General features: G+C 35.7%; 3 protein-coding genes across 3 annotated transcripts; all 3 read right to left on the reverse strand.

Moving 5' to 3' along the window:
- Nucleotides 1-680: 680 nt before the first annotated feature.
- LOC128551735 (uncharacterized) lies at nt 681-2,537 on the reverse strand. Its single transcript, XM_053532649.1, has one exon. It carries the CDS (start codon nt 2,535-2,537, stop codon nt 681-683), a length of 1,857 nt encoding a protein of 618 aa, XP_053388624.1.
- A 171-nt stretch (nt 2,538-2,708) lies between these two features.
- On the reverse strand, nt 2,709-4,118 carry LOC128551736 (uncharacterized). Its single transcript, XM_053532650.1, has one exon. The coding sequence runs from the start codon at nt 4,116-4,118 to the stop codon at nt 2,709-2,711; it is 1,410 nt and encodes a 469-aa protein (XP_053388625.1).
- Nucleotides 4,119-4,208: 90 nt separating this feature from the next.
- On the reverse strand, nt 4,209-6,365 carry LOC128551737 (uncharacterized). The gene has a single exon (XM_053532651.1). It carries the CDS (start codon nt 6,363-6,365, stop codon nt 4,209-4,211), a length of 2,157 nt encoding a protein of 718 aa, XP_053388626.1.
- Nucleotides 6,366-20,801: the final 14,436 nt, after the last annotated feature.

The following is a 20,801-nucleotide window of genomic DNA, read 5'->3' on the forward strand; positions in this document are numbered from 1 at the left end:
AGTAGAGTAAATATTACAAATTTCTCTCGCACTTCGCGACACTCCGGCCAGAACAGAAAGAGACATGTAACATAACATGTACATATTACATCTAACATAAACTGAAATGAAGATAATATTAAATCTCAAATTAAACAAAAATGCTGAAAATGGTGTCACACAGCATTTAACAATACCTACTAGAAAACATGTTTTAGTTATTTGCTTAATGAATAATTATAAACTATAAGAATATAAATGCAATGAAAGAAATACTTATTTAAGTAAAAGCATATTAATGGCAAGATATAAGAATACTAAATTCCAATTTACGTTGAATAAATCTTCCTTTTATACATTTCATTGAACAGAAGTCAGTTTGTTGTTTCTTATCATAAACAAATGCGTTTCAGTTCTCCCAATGTAAGTTTATCACTAAACCATTAGATAAACACGAGCTTATCATTCTTAATTATCCACCTGTCACTGCAATTAATTCAGATTGTTAGCACGCGTCTGTTTTGGAACATTTCCTACCAAATGAGCTGTCAACGTAAATTGTGATTAAATGAAAGCAAGTAAGCATATTATAAATACAGTATTATACGGTTTCAGTTTACTGTAGAATAAGAATTTTGCAAATGTCAGTCTTTTCTTCAAGCATCTAATATAATCCCAGTCAACATTCACTAACTTTATTATTAACTAATCAGTTTATTAGCAATTAATTCCTGTATTCTTTTTCTTGACATAATCGCTGTTTTTCGTTTGGGACGCGTTTGTTCTGTCTGTTTTGGTGTTTTTAGTACTGGTTTTGATAATTTTGTTTGTTCCGTTGAATTATGGTCATCGGATACCTCGACTGGATATAAATGGTTTAGTGTTCTACCAATTGTTCTACCATTTGACAAATTTACTTTGGCTGATCGGTATTGTCCATCATTCGACATTATTAGTTTAATCACCTTTCCCATTTTCCATAATCCTCGTGGCAAATCGTCTTTAATCAGAACTACGTCGCCAACACTAGGTTTAAAACTTGACTGCACTCTGTGTGATTTTAATTCCGACTGAGTCCTTTCACGAAGGCTTATGAGGTATTCTTTTTTCCAAATTTCCCAAAAATTATTCAAAAGTTTTTGTCCCTTATTCCACAGTTTTAACAATTTTTTCGTTGAACTTTCGTATGGTTCGTAATCTGGATCATTATCATCGTAATCCGCTTCAGGTATGCCCGTACGTGGGTTCAGTGTCAGAAAATGTCCTGGTGTTAACGTAATGTTAGAATTTATATCATCGTCCACATATAAAAGTGGTCTAGAATTGATGACACTTTCTATTTCTTTGATAACAGTCTGTAACTGAATATCAGTCAATGATCTACGTCCTAGAGATTTGCGTAATGATCGTTTAACAAGTCCCACAAGTCTTTCCCAGTAACCTCCATACCAGGGGGCTCGCTCGACAATAAAATTCCATTTTATTCCATGATTTGATACATACGTTTGCACGTCATCGCTTTTGATAGTGTTTTGCCAGATTAAATGTATTGTGTCACTGGCTAACTTGAACTGTTTTGCGTTGTCACTGTTTATTTCCATTGGTGATCCCCGTTGCGCAATGAATCGACGTAACGCTAATAGGAACTCTTCTGTTGACATATCGTGTACTGTCTCCAAATGTACTGCACGAGTTACTAAACAAGTGAATAGGCAGACCCATACCTTTCTATATTCCCCAGAGGTTTTTATGTTGAGGGGTCCCAGATAATCGAGACCTGTCCTTTCAAATGCGACCGCCTCCGTAACACGTCCCTTCGGAAACGGAGGCATTGGCGGCATCTTGTACGCACCGCCCTCGATTTTCCGACACAGTATGCATTGTCGTATCACACTGCGCACAGTAGCACGCCCACTGGGAATCCAGAATTTATATCGCACAGCACTCAACGTTTGAGATAATCCACTATGAAGTTGCTGTTTATCAGCGCGTTCTATGATTAAACGTGTAAAATGATCTTTCTTTGGTAAAAGGATAGGATATCTGGCTGCATCGCTAATATTTGCGTTTTCAAGCCTGCCTCTGCATCTAAGCAGACCATTTTTATCTATGAATACTCCAAGCTGTTGCTTTATGGTACATTTTTTACCGTTTGTTATCGACTCGTACACATCTTGATAGCACTTTCTCTGTAAATGCAATATCCACAAATTTTCGGCATGTAACAATTCATCACTTGAAATCGATTCAGTTTCACATTTCTGTTTCTTTATCCTTTTGATAAAACGTAAGACAAGGGCTGTAACTCTGAACAGCTTGATTGCAGATGAGTACTTTTCACTTTTAATTCCGCAAGGAGAATTATTGTCTGAACCTAAAGCAGGCGCCTCTTCAGATTTTAACAATGGTTCATTTTTCTTCGTTTCTACATCTTTCTCAGTATTTTCAAATTTTGATTCCGCTATCACAAATTTTTCGTCAATTTTCCATTCGTTTTTCGGTTTCGATAACCAACTAGGACCATGCCACCATAGTTGATTGTTTTGTAGCTGATCCATTGTAACTCCTCTACTTGCTACGTCTGCTGGATTTTCCTTTGTAGATACGTATCTAAACGAAATGTCACCGTGACTTTTTATTTCTTTAACTCTGTTTTTGATAAATACGGGTAACGCCTTTTCTGTTTCTGTCCATTTCAATGCACACTGCGAGTCCGTAAACAAGTAAGTTTATTCTATTTCTAATTTCAGCTCTTTTCTCACAAATTCAGTGCAACGAACTCCTATGACCATCGCCATTAATTCTAATCTTGGAATCGTCATATTTTGTTTTATAGGAGCTAATCTTGACTTTGCGAATACAAGGTTCCCTTTTGTTACATTTTTATCTCCCTGAATAAGATAAATGCAACACGCATATGCATATTTTGAAGCATCGCAGAAGCAAACCAATCTGTTTTGTACTTTTGTATTTTCATCGACAACTTGTAATCCAACATGTCTTGGAATTTGAGAATTTGGGATATTTACAAAATCTTCTTTGATCGATTTCCATGACAGAATGTCACTATTTTCAAGTTCATCATCCCAGTCACAATGTTTACTCCACAATGATTGTAGAAGTATCTTCCCCCGAAGCAAAATCGGACAGAAAAGACCTAGAGGGTCATACACTGAAGCTATCTGTTTTAGCACTGTTCGTTTTGTAATCTGTGACGTTTCAGGTAAAAAGATCGGCGCTTTGATAGAAAATGTGTCATCTTTAACATTCCAATAGTGTCCTAGCACCTTTGTCTTTTCACACCCTGATCTATCTTCAGCAGGTATGGAAGTATTCACGGATTTACTGTTTGTAGTCCATTCACGTAAGTTCATTGATGCATCTTTAAAGATCGATTTTGATGTTTCGTAAAACTGAATGGCTTCAGTCTCGGTTTCGGTTCCAGTAATAACATTGTCCACGTATATATCATTTTTCAGTTTTTCTGAAATCTCACTTTCATATAAATCCGGATGGCATTCGATAGTGGCACCCAGTAGAAATGGACTCGAAATTACGCCAAACGGCACCCTTGCAAAGCGAAATTCTTGTATATTGTCTTCATTTACGATTGATGTATTGATGTCCTTGAGCCACAGAAATCTGGTAACGTCTCTTTCTAAAGGTTGTAATCCCACTTGCAGAAATGCCTTCTCTATATCGGCAACTATACCAATTTTGTGTAATCTAAACCGCATTAAAATTCCACAGAGGTCATGTAGCTTGACAGGGCCTCTGTATAAGCATTCATTCAGACTTTTGTTGTCAGCTCTTGTCTTCGCTGATGCATCATAAACAACTCGAAGTTTGGTTGTACTTTTCGTTGGTGTGATAACTACATGGTGTGGAATATAATGTTTATATCCGTACTCTGCACATTTGTCAACTTTTTCAATAACGCCCTTTGCAAGCTGGTCTTGAATTACATCGTCGTATTGCTGTTTCAGTTCAGGTTGTCTTTCGATTCGAGTAACTAATGATTTCAGTCTCCCTAATGCCAATCCACGATTTTCCGGCAATTCATCAATATCTCGTTTCCAGGGCCATGTAACCTGATATCGCCCGTCCTCGCGCTTAAGTGTATCTTTGAAATGTTGCATAACAATTTGATCATCTGTGTTTTCCCTTTCAGTAGTTATTCCAATAGATTCAACATTCCAAAAGTCTTCGATATCTGGTTTTTGTTGGAACTACACTGTCCGCCTTGTGAATACATTTGTTTTTGTTACGTTATTTCCATAGTTTAGAATCAACATGTTCATGTCACTAGAATCATATTCATCAGTAACTTCTGTTCTCCCTGAAAGCATCCAGCCAAATTTTGTCGCTAATAGGTAGAGTCCTTGCTGAACTTCGATTTTTTCAGTCTGCACAATGTCCAGGTAATAGTCATTACCAATAAGCAAATCAAGTGTTTCAGTTTCATTGTGGGTGGGGATATTGTCCGCTAATATAAGATCCTTTGTAAGACTGTCAAACTTAGACTGTGATTTCAGTCTAACCGCCTTTCTACTGATAGTTCCAGTGATGTTAGGTACAATATTTGCAGTCAGTGTCATGTACTCTCCGTTTTGAAGTTTAATATCGATCTTCGTTGATTTTGTTTGTATAACCTTTTCATTTCTGCTACCAAATGTTATAAGATGAATGCTTTGCTCTCCATTTACCTCCAGGTTCAAACGATCTGCTAAACTTTGTGAAACATATGTTCGGTGACTTCCACAGTCAAGCATAAGTCTTACATGTTCACTTTGCCCATTTCTTGCATTTTTTATTTCTGTAAATGCTGTTTGCATTAATACATTTTCATTGTAAGATAGAAGTCCTGTTTCTTCGTTTTCTAATGTTTTATTTTCGCTTTCCGTATTTTCAACATTTTCCACTTCATTGGACAAATTTGCGCTTTCATGATTTTGATTAATTTGAAATCTTTTGTCACATAAACTTCTGTGATGTACGTTCACTTTCTTGCAGTACGTACAAACTCTTGTGCTTTTACAGTCTTTTGCTCTATGATTATCTTTCAAACATTTATAACAGCATCCTTTCAACCGTTTTTTCCTTTCATCAATTGTTTTATACCTTTTACATTCATCGCTCCAGTGCTCGCCGTTGCAGTATCTACACGCTTTCGTAAATGCTTGCGTAATTGCTCTATTTTCTCCCGCTACAAACGCTTCTGTCGTATGTTTTGGTGTAGATTCAGACGTACGATTTCTCATTCCCGGTCCAAAGCTTCGCTCTTTCCTTTCATATGACATCGTAGCTGAGCGTCGTTGTCTAATGTCGGTACTGTTCGTGTCCTTTACTGCCCTTTCACGCGCTACAATATAGTCATTTAACCGTTTGCTTATAGTTCTAACTGTCCACTTTTCGTCGACATCTTTCATGATTTCAAGTTGCAGTAACACATCTTCAGGTATTTTCGACTTTATGATCGACACAATAATGTCTTGGTTGACGTTTTGATCGAGACTTTCCAGACTTCTAAAATGTTTATCGACATTGTCTATCAAATATCTCAAACTGCTAACTTTGTTTGTAGCCGACGGAATGTTTATCAGACGTTTGTAGTGAAGATCAATTATTTCTTGTGAATTGCCAAATCTTTTCTTCAAAATATCCATTGCTACGTTATAGTTTTCGCTCGACAGGGCTAATCCAGCAATCGCCCTTCCTGCTTCACCGAATAATTTGCTCTTCAGATAGGTAAATTTTTCAATGTTTGATATCATTTTATTGTTGTGTACCGCGCTCTGGAAACAGTCCCAAAATTCAGTCCACTTAGTTTTATCACCGGCGAAAGATATCATATCTATTTTCGGTAGCTTAACTGCCGACAATTTTTCAGCTTCTTTTCTGTTTGTAAATTCTTGTTGCTTCATTTGTGAAGACATTAATTGTTGCATATTTTGCTGTAGTTGAATTAACAGATGAGTGTCTGACTCTTCATGTGTTTTTTCTTCTAATTTGTCCTTTAACTTATAAAGTTTGCTCAAGAAATTCTTTAGTTCTAGATAAATGTCCATTGCACGGAAACACAAACTACAGTCATCATCCACAATCACTTCAATTTCTTCACTTTCCCCCATCGATGTGACTAGTTTTTCGCTCTGATTTTCTACCTTTTCTCGGTATAAGCTAATCTTTTCCATACATGACGAAGCACTGCTTATTTTTTCATCTAACTCGTATTCCTCAGATTCCGAAGTTAATAATGATGCAGCTTTCTCAACCTCTTCCTTCAACGTATTTCGAAACCGTGTCCTCACGCTTTTCAGATATCGTAAATTCGAATTTGACGACATCGCACTAATAGCCTCCTGGCCGTCTTTTTGCTTTTCCATATTTGTTTAGTCTAAATATCATATTTAAGCACTTAGCCTATTTATTTCCAATGGAAACTTTCATCAGCAATTATGCTTTAACGACCTTTTATCACTGCTCTGTAGATTATATTGTCTCCGATTTCAACACCTAATTATTTTTGGACTGGCACACTCGTGTTTCAGCTAACAAGATATCACTGGAATTCCATTCATGAATTTTGCACACGACTCTTTACTTTAACCTGTCTGGGCAACGCCTAACACTGCGTGTCTGATAAATTTGAACCTTTGCATAAATCTAACAATTTTTCTTTCAATTTTTGCTGACTCTTTTTCGTTTTACTTTCCTATCAAACAGCAGCACATAACCCTTAATTTACTCCAGCATTTTTCGTTCACAAGCCCAATTTTATTTTCCTTTTTACAGTTTACTCCTTTTTTCTTTCTTTTATTCCATCTTCAACACATTTGTTAAGAATTTAGTCAATCGTTTGTCTGCAGATCGAATCTTTACTCCAAATTGCAATGAATGCTTTAAACAAATGTCCAGATCGAAATTTCTCATAATCCTGCTGGTGTCTTTTAATCCTCATCCGGTTCGCGGGACCATTTAATGTAGCGACCCGTGACTATTTTTCCTTTTCGCTACACTAGAAACAGTTAAATTAATTTTTGAACAACTATGTGTCACCATCTTACTGTCGCGCTTTGCCATCGTACTGTCGCGCTTCGCCCTCGCACTGTCGCTCTTCACCATCGTAGTGTCACCATCGTACTGTTGCGCTTTGCCATCGTACAGTCGCGCTTCACCATCATACTGTCGCGCTTCGCCATCGCACTGTTGTGCTTCTCCAACCTAGTGTCAACATCGTACTGTCGCGCTATTGGAAAATATCAACCAGATAAAAATCGATATCGCACTGCCAGGTGATTTCAAGGGGGATAATTTTACCGATAAGACGGCAAATTTTACCTAATTGTTGATCATGACCAACATTTCTCTGTTTACTTAAGGGCCAGCTTTAATGTATAGAACTGTACGGTCAGACGGAGGAAAGTCCTTTGGATTTACTTACTAATAATCTTGTTTAACATGAATCTACATTTTTATCCAATACGCTTCTTCAGTTAAAACAACAGTGTATTTTATTATATTTAGCTGACAATATATACTTTTAATGTTTCATGGGTTGAAATATATGAGCTGGTTAAACAACGTTTTATCACAAAACAATTAATTACATGTTAATAAATTATCATTTATTTTTCCATAGAGAGGTTAATTTTAAAACAATGTTATTTTGTTCTTAAATTACACTCGGTTGAGTGATATTCGTTTTTATCATCCCTCAAGTGAACAATGTAAAATAGCCATAGACCAACTGAGCCTATTTTGGAATAGTACATTTCAAACAATATTAAAGTATGATATTTTTTTAATATCATCATGCTAGATGATATTCATTTGAGTGACACTCTGCCGGGGAATTTTCATTTGAATAACTTCAGCTCTGGTGATATTCATTTCAATAATACACATGCCGAAAAGCGTTCCAATTATTTGCTCATTGGACAGAATTGACAATACTATAAAATACAGAGTTTAATTAAAGTCGGCCCTTAAGTAAACAGAGAAAAGATAATTAAACGTGAAAGTACGATGGCGAAGTGCAACAGTACGATGGTGACACTATTTCATCACACTGTCGTGTTGTCACTACCGTACTGTCGCGCTTCGCTATCGTACCGTCGTACCTTCACGCTTCGCGTTCACAGGGAGCAAGCGCTGGCTCTAACGGAACACCGTAGTTGTAAGCGAAAACTTTTTTTCTGTCAGTTAAACCTAATAGGTGCCGATATTGAAACATAGCATTTCTACTTTCATTCGTTAAGAATGTATATTTTTATGTCACTGCTTTTAAGCAGTAGCAATGTAGGGTTGAATTTTGATATCGAGCATAGTATACCTCGTTAATGGAAATACGGCTTGTTTTAAACAAAAGCTATAAACATTTATAGTATTGTTCATGCTCACATATTCACTGCACACTTTCATATATAATCCAAAACTATTTAAACTCATGATCATTGAAGCAGGATATATAATCAATAGTCACAAAAATATGCGCTAAATGATAGACATACGCAAATTTAACCAAGGGAATTCACTGTGACAAGACTTCATAATTCTGCATATCGTTTCTTTTTGCACGTGCGTCAAATTCAGCTTTTTTCCTAACCTTTTTAACAAATCTTTTTAAGGGGAATTCTAATATTTGACTGTTGAAAAACTGCGCTTAACCCAATTTTATTGTCCGACACAATACAGATATACTGCAAGCTCGGGGCCAATACAGCCTTTGAAATATCACGGTGTACAATTTTTTACTGCACCACAACCCAAGGTTATAGGTTACAACACACTATTTTATATAAAATTGACATATTTCCAATGGCCGTAGCACACATCAGTAACTTACATTTTCTTGAAGAATATTGTCAGTGCTGAATAAAGATTAAAAGAAAAGTTTGGTCTTGTTTGATGCAAGAAAAATATTTTCATTCAAACACACAAACCGCAAAACAGCTAAATTATGCGACCACATATTGTAGTGGTGGAGTATGATCTAAGTTTCCATGACATATTCTACCATGTTATTATTACATTATGAAAATGCTACCTACATATCAAGTATAGATCTGTCCTATGATTTTAGCAAATAGTGATAAAAAATCTGTAGTTTGTCGGACTGTCCGGTGACATCCGGAAATAATTAAATACTGTCAACAGCGCGATTTAAATACAGAACCTAGTTTGATGCTTGATTTTTTACTTGCATTCATCTATTTACTTTCAGAATATTTACTCGATTAAATCCTGTGAAACGAATGTTATCAAAGCGATTTGATCCACTGGATCAAGAGGTTAGGATGCAAATTTATGATCAGATTGATGGCAGACCTTTTCAATTGAATTAGCAATTCAAAATCTGCAGTAGAAGCACATGAGGCCAACGTAATCCCTGAATTTCAATGTTTTATTATTGATGGACAATTATAACTTTGTGTTAGGACAATTACATCCAATTTTACACAAAACAATACTAGACACAAATGCCGAGTCCAATGAGGTGGAGTCATGGCTAGGGCCGGTGTTAACATTGATGATTACATTGTACCTTTCAAAAGCTTATTCAAGGATGTCGTTTATGACTGATTGCCCATTACCTAGAGCGTTCAAGAATGCAAATAATTGCAAATTGTTTGTGTCTTTTATGAGCGAAATAGTGTGTGATCGATTACAAAAGAGTTCCATTGTTTGTTTAGGCAAAGTTGGTGAGTGTGAGCCGCCATATATTGTAGCGCCGTCGACAGTTGAACCGATTAAACCAAGATTAAATATTAATCTTATGTACCTAAATAACTGGATTAATAGGTCTAATTTTCCCTTTAAAAGACGTGCCAAGGTCAACACATGTTGGTGCGTACTTTTCCCAGTAGATGACAAATCGGGTTTTGACAACGTTACGTTAAGCGCTACATCATGCAGCTATTAATGGGTTTTCAGTGTGTGGGGGGGGGGGGGGGGGGGGGGGGGGGGTGTTCTTCTTTACATTCCACACTCTCCCTTTTGGCTTTTTGGCTTTTCGTCATACGTCTAACAAATTCGAACATTCAGTCCACTAACTAAATTCTAAAATAGTTTGATATTCCGATGTTTTTGTATATAGATGATAGCTTAAAGCGGAAGTCAATGGCTGCTTATTGGAGAGAAAGGGCATTACTAGCTATATATATTGTGTGTGAATTACGTTTAGATTATTGTTTGAACTTAAAAAAGAGTGTTTTTATCCTAACACAAACCCCCTCCCCCAGATTTCTCGATTTCAATGTTAATCCAAAGGAACAATGTTTCCATATAACAGGAAAGAAAATACATACATTCCTATCTTTTCATGAAAGCATTCTAAAAAAAGTCATATATGTCCGTGTTAGAGTTACAAATGTTGTGTCCCGGCAGCAAGGTTATATACCCAAGAGATGAATTATGCTATTTAGACGGGCAAATTAGGCTATCGGGGGGAGGGGGGGGGGGGGGGGGGGGGGTGTTGTCTCTGTGAAGACATAACGTTTTCGAAATATCTTGATAACAGGTGTGGTCGCCTGAAAGGACGATTAACTGCTGGTTGCAGTTGGACAGATCAATTTTCTTATATTTCGCGGGTTGTTTTTTTCGCGATTTCCTGATTTTCGATTTTTTCGCGAGGTTGCCACATCAGTCAGTGGTTGGAGTATGGAAGCAAAATGTGCAAAAATTTCAGCGAGAAGGTTCGTTTGCGAAATTTTGCGAAAATAAAAACCTCGCGACACAATATGACTTTTACAGTACACGTTGCAGGTGACTTTCCAGCTTTGATGGTGGAGGAAGAATCAAGCTTAGATTTAATGTTTGTGAAAGGAAGATGACATATACCGGTTAGAAATAATTTGTTGCATCAATTTCATGTGGGAAATGTTATCACTGCTTGCATGGAAAAAGCTACCATTTTCTTTTCTTTGTGCCTAAATACTATACAATGATTGTTTAAAAATAGGGAAAGCACCGATAATGTTTTACACTACATTTTGTTTTGTTCTGTTCTTCATTTTTATGTAACGAAATGGTCAAGTACAACAAGAGTACCAGAATGTCACACTATACGCCCGTCATGGTAAATTTCTTTACACAAGCACCTGTATTTACTATTAATTTTACAAATGGAATTTTAATTTTGTGGCCGAGTTGTAATTCTTGGAGAGCATCATTTCAAAATGACTGATTTCGAAATGAATTTCTACCATATGATTCAAACTTCGACAATTTTCAATAATTCAAGAGAAATGACTGTAAAGACACCAGCCCAAAGTAGCTATACTTATCAAACTTGACGTAGATGTTATAGTAAAACATATTCTTTATAAGTCTTGTAGACAGCAAGCCCAAGCAATGGCATATCCAGTTCTAAAAACCAGGTTAAAAAGTTTCAAGAACAAGCTATTTGTAGTAGCAACAAAGGAAAATAAGTCCACAAAAATCTCCTCACCAGGAACAGATACCTAAAATACCTAAAAATTGGAAGTTATATCTATGTTATATCACAGGAAATCTCATGTCGTCATTTTTACTTCACTACCCCTTTATTTCGCTTAAATCAGTTTACCGTATAAATGTTGCCTTATACGACACCGTGCTTTTACACGGCAGGTGGTGACGGGCTACTTTTTAAGTAAATGTACAGCAAGCATTGTTATCTCGTTCAAGATCACAGAAGATGTGATGATTGTTTGAACAGTAACTGTTCATCATGCACCCACTGCGGCTCAATCGACATTACTTTGTCTGATTTAGCATTTCGGAACTTTAATTTTATCTGGTTAGAAATTGAGGCTTTTTAACCTGCTTTAAGCAGGCATTTGTCGTAATAGTTGGATCTTAGTCATTCGTTGTAGAAGGACTTTTACTGAATTCTCAGTTTCATGCCAGAAATGTAGTAGTTTTAAAATAAGTAGTAATTTCAATTCCAGAGTTGCTTTTGGCTGTATTCCGTTCAATACTTGTTTTGTACATGGACAGCCACTTAGCATCTTTGATTAATGTTACACAGAAGTCGAACTGTAAATAAAGGATTTTTTTTGTTTTAATATCTAAGCAATCGTATTAAACTGAAACGAGAAATGGGGCCGGATTATGGAGGGAGTTACAGATCATTAAAATGTGAATAGTTTACTTTTGTATCCAAAAATAATTTTTTATAAAACATTTTACTCTTAACAGGTTTTATTGGTTGCAGGATAAATAGAACAATTAAGTTAGGTTGCTGTCTTTCTAATATTTAGTTTATCCAGCTCTTTTCCGAAAAATTTATCCTCCTTAGCACAGATTCGGGTCGATAAACTGTTCTTTAACTCGCTGGATAAACTTAATTTTAGAAAGACAGTAATCAAATATTTTATATTTATATGAACTGAGTGGAATAAATAAAATTTAAAACTTGTAAAGTGAACATCTATAAAACAGTCTGTGAAGTTTGTTTTCCAGCTTTTTACTTCTTGGATCATAATGCCTTCGGTTGTGGATGTCATATTTTTGTTAACCATATAATACATTAATCTAATAATACAAAACTCTCCCTCCCACACCATTTTAAAGAAAATATGGACGATAATCTAGCAATTAATTTTCAATGGTCTAATAAACAAGAGGGCCATCGTGGCCCTGAGTCGTTCACCTAAAATTTACTATTTGATTTTGAATATATGCATGACACACTGAAACATGAATGGTTACAACTGTGTTTAGTATTCAGTAAACATACAAAGGTCAAATACCCCACTTTTAATAAATCCGAGAGGTCCTTACAAAGATGCTATGGATCAAATTTAATGTAGATCCTTCAAAAAGTCATTTTAACATCATTCTAATTTTAGCTTAAGTGTCCTCTTTAACAGGCCAATGGCTCCATTCGAAGAAATTGAGCTGAAGGTTTTTTAAAGCATGCTGCAGACCAGATGAAGATCAGTCATGCACTTCATGAGTGAAAGTAAAAGTGGTTTAAAATTATTTCTGTTTCAGCTCTAATGGATCAGAATGGTTAAACAATAATGCTACAGACTAAATTTGATGAAGATCTACCAAGCACTTGATGAGTAGAAGTCATTTATATATTTTTCAGTTTAAGGTAGTTCTGCACGTTTGGATCGAAATTTTTTCTACAATGTAGAATTTGATTAAACTCCAATTTTTCAAAACTTCAGATTATACCTAGAAAATTCAGCAAAAAAAAAAAAGATGGGGCCATGTGCTTGATTTTTTGCTAGACTGGTTTGAAAAATTTGGACCTCGCGCAATATTTCATAATGGGAATCTATGGGAAAATCATAACTTTCATTACATTTTCGCGAATAATTTTTGTTCTACAATGTAGATTTTGATGAAACTTCTCACAGTTGTAAATAAACACATGGCCTATGATTTGGTAAAATAAAATGTATAGGTCCGTGTGCTTATTTTTTGAGATAGTTGACCATGATTAAAGGGAATCGGACATTTCACATTAATTTTAAGACATTATTTTGAATTTTTTAACGTGTCATATGTTTTGATATCATATTTTCAATTTTGAAATATAGCAACAGTGCCATTGTAACAAATTTACTCACAGGTTTCGATTAATTCATAAACAGATTTTCCTTTCCGTACGCCGAATCCAGGCTCTATTCTACGTTTTCCGGATAAATGACGTTACGCCATCACTTCCGGTTTTTCAAAGGTGCAGAACTACCTTAAATTGCTCGAGGTCACTCAAAGAAGCCAAGTGCCTCTGTTTGAACGAACTTGAGAGAGGACCTTGCAGGGAAGCTGCATAGCAAGTTTTTTTTAATTCTAACCAGTTATTTTTTCAGCGAAGGAGATGTTTTATGTGAATTGTGGACGATGGACGATGGGTGACGGACCATCCAGCTGTGCTAATAGCTCACCCTGAATCTCAGATTCACATGTTACAGACAATATTTAAAAAATAAGTCCCCTCCCCATTGTCTCCCATCTAGAAGAAGAAATTTAATGATAATCAAATTAATGTATAATGACCTGATAGGAAAGTCCTTGTGAGGATGGAAAGATTATTCAATCATTGTAGTGGCTGTTAGGATTACATCACAGCTTCTGGCGGACAATTTCAGCTCAAGTTTTAATAAAAGGGGGTCTACACATTTTCAGCAGTTGTTGAGAAGAAGCTTTTTAAATGGTTTAATGTTTAAGCCATGACGGTCCCTAAAAGAGGTCAAGTCGAAACATTTGAACACATTTGAGAAAGTTTCAGTAAAGGATACTGCTGTGGTGGAGAAGACACGTTAGAAGAAGTTGTTTAATGGTTTTGCTATTTTAGCCCTTGTAGCCCCTAAGAGGAGCCAACAAACTGAAGAGAGGTCCACACAATAATGCCACAGATCAGGTTTGGTAAAGATACATCATATAATTCATTAGGAAAAGTCGTTGAAAGGTTATTTTATTTACTATCCTGGTGACCACTAAATGGGTCAAGTGAAACAATGTGAACATATTTGGGAGACGTCTATTCAAGGATGTGACAAAAAGTTCAGTGAAATACATCAAGTGATTCATAAAAAGAAGTTGTTCTAGTTTTACCTCTTGCTTTCCATTGAGAAGGGGCAAGTAGAACTGTGCGAGGTCCATTAATTAACGCTTCTTACTAAGTTTACATAAAACGCTTTATGAGAGGAAATTGTTAAAAGACTATTCTTTTTAGCTCTGGTGGCCCCTTAATAGGTCAAGTAGAACTATTTCAACAAACATGTGAAACGTCCGTTCAGGGATGCTTCTTACAAAGTTTGGTGAAGACCCATCATGTAGTAATTAGATAGAAGTACAAAGCTAACGCAACTTTAATGCAACTAAATATAAGTATCATAATATATTGTAGACGAAATGTATTTATTGTGATTTAAGTTCATTTTAGAACAATCTGGGACTGGATTATAAGCATTTGTACACTGTTACGTCCGCAAAAAGTAGTGTACCAACAAATCTTTCAATGGAGCAAGCGCAAGCCAAAAACAAACAAAAAATGTGTTTCTGAAAATATACGAGCGGCAAAACCGATGAACAACTTTTTGATTTGGTGAGGCCTACTCCTTATTTTCTGCTGCACAAACGTAGTGAATATGGTCAAACCGTAGAAGTAAACAGGTCTGCATGAAACAGCTTTCCCCTATGTTTGTAGCTGCATTTTTTACGGAAGAAATTTTGATAGCCTAATCTCGGCCATTTTTCAAGAAAATGATAGTATTAATTTAAAAAACCCTATGTAAAATTAGTGATGATGTAATTTGTATGTGAAGTTTTAGCTATTGCATGCAGATATCAATGATGTGGCTAATTAAAAAGTATCTTTTATTTATTGAGGTATAATGTGGCATATTTATATGATTTGCACCCAAACGTCTGTGGGACTATCAGCAGCCCTTGAGAAACTGACCATGCTGACAGACCTAAAACCCCTCAAGTTTGGTGTCTATCAAATTAATTACATGTTTTGTTGTACAGGAAAAAATGAATATTGAAAATTTTTATAAAAGTCCAATATAACTAGATGAATTATTTTTTGCGAAAGGATTGATAGCAATCAGGATTAATTACATAATAAATTTAGGTATTTATAAGTGTACATGCGCTAGAATATCTTAAGGGAAGTCTAAATGAAAAATGAAAAGTACAGTTCTAGTCTAGCCGTCTATGGTAGAAAAATTACTCAATTGCTCTGCATGGAAGACATCGGGTTATAGGACGTTTGCAAAGATATAAGCAGTTTAAACCGCAAATATTGCCGTGCTAGTATTTTTATTTGCTTGCCAAGTAAGGTTACAATGATTAAACTAAGGTATAAAGCTTGAGTTTTGTCCCATATTTTTATTTTGAAGTGATACTATAATAACTGCAGTATCTGAAACTGTTACATTAGGGACTAAAGTAATCATTGAAATCAAAGAAAACAAACAACTATTCTTAGAAAAACACACATACTTTATTTTATGATAATGAAAATTTTTCTGATCCACTTGAATTGGTCCTATATTGAAAAGCAAGATAAAATTAAAGTTGGCTAATTAAAACAAAAGCCCGCAGACATCTAAAATGAAACTAACATCAGTGTAGGAATTAATGCATAGAATATAACGAATTTTAACGCCAAAATATGTAGACAAAGTAAAACGTAATAGACAGTCAGATGAAGTCGAAACTTATAAAACAAACAAAGGAATGTCATATAGTTCGATCTTTGACCAAGGCAAACAAAAGCATCATTTGGATTTTATGTCGACACCATCGCACTGGTTCCAAATTGGTGACAGTACAGTGTAAATAAAAGTGTCTCCATTGCATGAACTCCATGATGATCTCATGACACAAATGATAATAATACTGAGTGCAATAAAGTTACCATGAATCTTCATAACAAACAATGTTTGTACAGAACAGAACAGAACAGAACAAAATATCTTGATTTAAGCATACAAGCTCATCATCATAATAAATCATGTATAAATCATAAATATAGGTACATGTAATACATACAATCACATTCAAAATAACAATAAATGTAAAAACACCCAAGCAAAAGTTCCAGTTTTGAAAAAGGCTTTTGTATTTGAGCTGCTGAAGACATTTATCATATTCCTTCTAAACATTCAAGTCCTTTCATTCATTTATCAGTTCAGGAATAGTCATTCCGTAAGATGTTCTCATTTCAAGGAGAATATTCAATTCAATTCTAATCAATTTCATTTAGCTACATGTTTATTTTATTTTGTTGCAATGGGTTTCACTTCGAACCGACACAATAATATGTCATATGGCGACTTTCCAGCTTTGATTGTGGTGGAAGACTCCATGTGTCTCTCCGTGTATTATTTTATCACGAGCGGGCACCTGGGTAGAACCACCGACCTTCAGCCAGCTGGATGGCTTCCTCACATTAAATATTCAACATCCCGAGTGAGGCTCGAACCCAAATCGATGAGGGGCAAGTGATTTTAAGTCAGTGACCTTAACCACTCGGTCACGGAGGACCCTTAGATTTTTGATCAATAATATAAATTACTGGTAGAGAGTCTCACAATCATGCATGATATTTATAGTGAGATAAACTACTGTATCATCAATAACGAGTCTTACAGTGCTTTTAAGTGAGCCTGGCAGGTGACTGATTTGTTAAGAAAAGGCAAGGTTAAGGACATACCCTTGCGGTACCCCTGATACTAAATGTGGTATATTATAGGAAATATTTAATCCACATGGCTGTTTTTCTATATATACCTGATTGAAATAGCTTGTAAACCAGACGATTGTGATCGACTTTGTCAAACGATTTGATAAAGCCCATTACTATTAGGTCTGTCTATTTACTAGCTTCAAGGTAATCAAAAATTCTTAACTAAAATTTAATAATTAAGATTCACATCTGTGCTTTGAGCGGAAGCCATGTTGGAAGGAATTAAGCAAATTTTATTATCTAGATGATTAATAATATTTGATACGAAAACATGCCCCATCAGCTGAAAGCAATTGCAAGTAAGAGAATAGGTTTATGATTGCTGGCTTTGCTTCTCGGGCCCTTTATGTATACAGGGACAACGATAGCCGTCCTCCAGTCTTGTGGAACACTGTCGGTACCAAGTGAAGACATGTAAATTTTAGTCTCATTTTTATAGAGGAGCAGTGTTTAAGCTGTGGGCGGACATTGTGTTATAAGTTGTTTCTTTTACTTTCCTGTTCTTTTTTTTGTTTTTGTTTTTTACTCTTCTGATGAATCTAAGTGAATTGTTTGCTTTTGAAGTGATGTTATCAACATATTCTGACCAAATGAGATACATGTATTTACTTAGTGTGACGCTCAGATATTTAGCAGCGTCTCTAGTTTTCAGTTGGGGAGAGAGAGGAGATAGATAGAGAGAGAGAGAGAGAGAGAGAGAGAGAGAGAGAGTGGACTTATTATTGTCATATGTGTCATATGTGTCATACGATGACAACAATATTGCACGCAGACATAAAATTAGCCTTTTTCTATATTCGAAATTATTTCCTGTTTAGGTGCGACTGAAAATTAAAGAAAAGTAAAGAAATCGGTTGAAAACATATCAGTTGAATGACTTCAGTACAATGTAATACAAAACTGCCGTACGAATAGCCACCTGCGGTTTATTTCACTATTCATACGGGACCGTACGATTAGCCACTTCCTTTAGCATAGTCACGGACGTATCCGAATGATGGCGGTTGTGTCACTGAAACCGAAAGTAACATTTTTTATATCCGTCTCCATCGGTGGAATCTATCAATTTACAAGTAAATTTATCCAGCCAATATCTTCGTGAACGGATGTTTTATGCGTTGCTGTAGAAAAATGACCTTCCTATTACTTTCGCTACGTAATCTTATATGGCCAGTATTATAACTTTAAAGAATTTGAAATTTATCGAACTTCCTGAAAGATGTCTTTCACCTTTAATATGATATGAAATATAACTGCCAAGCAAACAGTAATCTGTTACTTTGATGACAAAATCTATATTTTAGAGAATTACAATGTACGTGCGAGCTGAATGTTTAACTAAAACGCAAGTACCTGGCCTGACCCCTTCCACACGTTATCAGCATTGGCATCAGTTCTGTCTTTATACGTAACATCGGATTGCTTTTTGCAACTAATATTGTCTATTGAAATATATGGTATTCTGGAAAGGATAACACATTTAAGTACAGTTACTAAAAGTCAATATTACTTATCAGAGTAGCAAGCAACAATACACGCATTTTAGCATTTCATGTATCAAATGTTCAATATTAAACGAAACCTATTCACAGAAACTTGAACCATATATTCCGTTTTCATATTTTCTCTCTAACAACAGATTAACACGTGTCTATGTTCATTGTTCTAAATAAAGTGTGTAACAACTGGCTTAAATATTTTAAAGCTTCGATTATGTCTACTGTACATGTTTGATACATCCATTCCGTAATAATGTTTTTTCATGAATTTCGGCTTTTTTGCAGGAACTAGATATAAACTATGCATCATTCTTAATGTCTCTGAGGGTTTAGCGGGTCTTTTTAGATTTTCAAGTTTCTTAAATAATGTTAACAGTATGGCAGTTGGACAAAAGGTTGAACAAGGCATACCAAACTCTTGTTTCACTTAAATTGTGTATTTGCCATGTTTAGTGTCACATATTTTGTTATAAACTCTTTTCGCTGGTTCATAAAGTGCACACAGGTTTCATCACTAGTTAAGGATTGCCGTCATCTCTTGGGAGAAGATTTAAGTATATTTTTATCAGTTTCAATTCGTACCTTTTTCTTGGCATTAGTCAATAGACTGGGCACCAACATCAATAATCTTAGCAGAAATTTTCAAATTTTCTAAATGTTCGCCCACCCACTTAGCCTGATAGGGAAGTCATAGATGTCAATTCAAATATTTAGGTGTGGTTTGACGTATCTGTACCTGGTGAGGATTTTTGCGGACTAAAAATTGTTGTTTTTGTTTTTGGTTGACATACTAGTATAATTTTGTTTTAGAATCACTTCCCTTTGTTGCTCCTATAAATAGCTTATTTTGTAACTTTTTTGGCCATATGGAAAAAACAACACCATCTACGGAATTAAACAATTTTGCAGCCAATATTATATAATCTGCAAGGGATAGAATATGATCTTATCCTGACACAGGGTACTATTCTGCTAGTGTGCATTAATAGATTATCAGATTTGTATTGAGAAATTTACCCGAGTTCTGCAGTTGAGATTTTGCGCTACATTAGCGATGCAATATTAATCCGAGAAAACACATGTACATATTTCTCGATGCAAAGCTTATAATCATTTTGTTGCATATTCAGTTTAAGTTGAATGCTATAAAAGATAGCAAATATAGGCCGAGCATCGAAAAGACATAGACATAGTGTTTAGTTATCTACTGGGATAGTAGGGTGAGCTCCAGCTTATAGACGAGGTGCAGCGTTATTAGCGAAGTACAGCCAAGGCATCAGGGTTATACATATATGGTACTTGAATGCTATATGTGATAGCATATAGGCGCTGAGCGTCCAGGAGTCAGGGCAATCTTGGTATAGTGACCATGCACAGACACAGCCAATTTTCTCAGAGGGAGTCCGATCCCCTGTATGTAGCAGCAGCCGCATATACTTTACATGCAGTCCTAATGTTGCCTTTTTCGAAAAACATTTTCTTTCCTTCTTGTCTTCTTTCCTTTTTTAAAGATTTTCCAGAGGGGGTCCGGACCCCCGGTCCCCACCTCCCCACCCCCCGCCTTCTGGATCCGCGCATGGTGACATATCATGCTTTCTGTTTATGCAGGTAAACTTGTGTTTGGTTAAATTTCAACAGAGCACAATTGTCTGAACAGTGTACAAACTCATTACTGTTTTTTTCAGGCAAGGGTGGAAAAAAAGTGGTAGACAATGAAAGCAGTAAGCATTTTTATTAAAAAAGAAATAAACAATGAGACAAACATTTCCAACATCTCTGGACGGTTCAAAAATTTCATATTAAACATACGATAAAGCCCAAAACGCGTGAAAATGTTCCGAATGTAAATCGGGTGAAGTAGGCGCTCTATGTATAGAGTTTGATTATGCGTGTAGATACTGTACCAAAGGGGTCGGTCAATTGTGGGTTATTGATTAAACTAGGCGAGTCTACTTACTTATTACATGAGGATGGAAAAAAACGTGTTTTTTAAATGTTGCTCTTAAACAAGGGTGGCGGTTGAACTACTAAAAGTACAACAACAGTTAATTCACAACAAATCGTACGGTATGTTTTATAATCAGTAGAAGCTAGTCGTATTTACGCTTATGAGACCTGTTTCA

The sequence above is a fragment of the Mercenaria mercenaria genome, unplaced genomic scaffold (assembly GCF_021730395.1).
Source record: "Mercenaria mercenaria strain notata unplaced genomic scaffold, MADL_Memer_1 contig_161, whole genome shotgun sequence".
Lineage (NCBI taxonomy): Eukaryota > Metazoa > Mollusca > Bivalvia > Venerida > Veneridae > Mercenaria > Mercenaria mercenaria.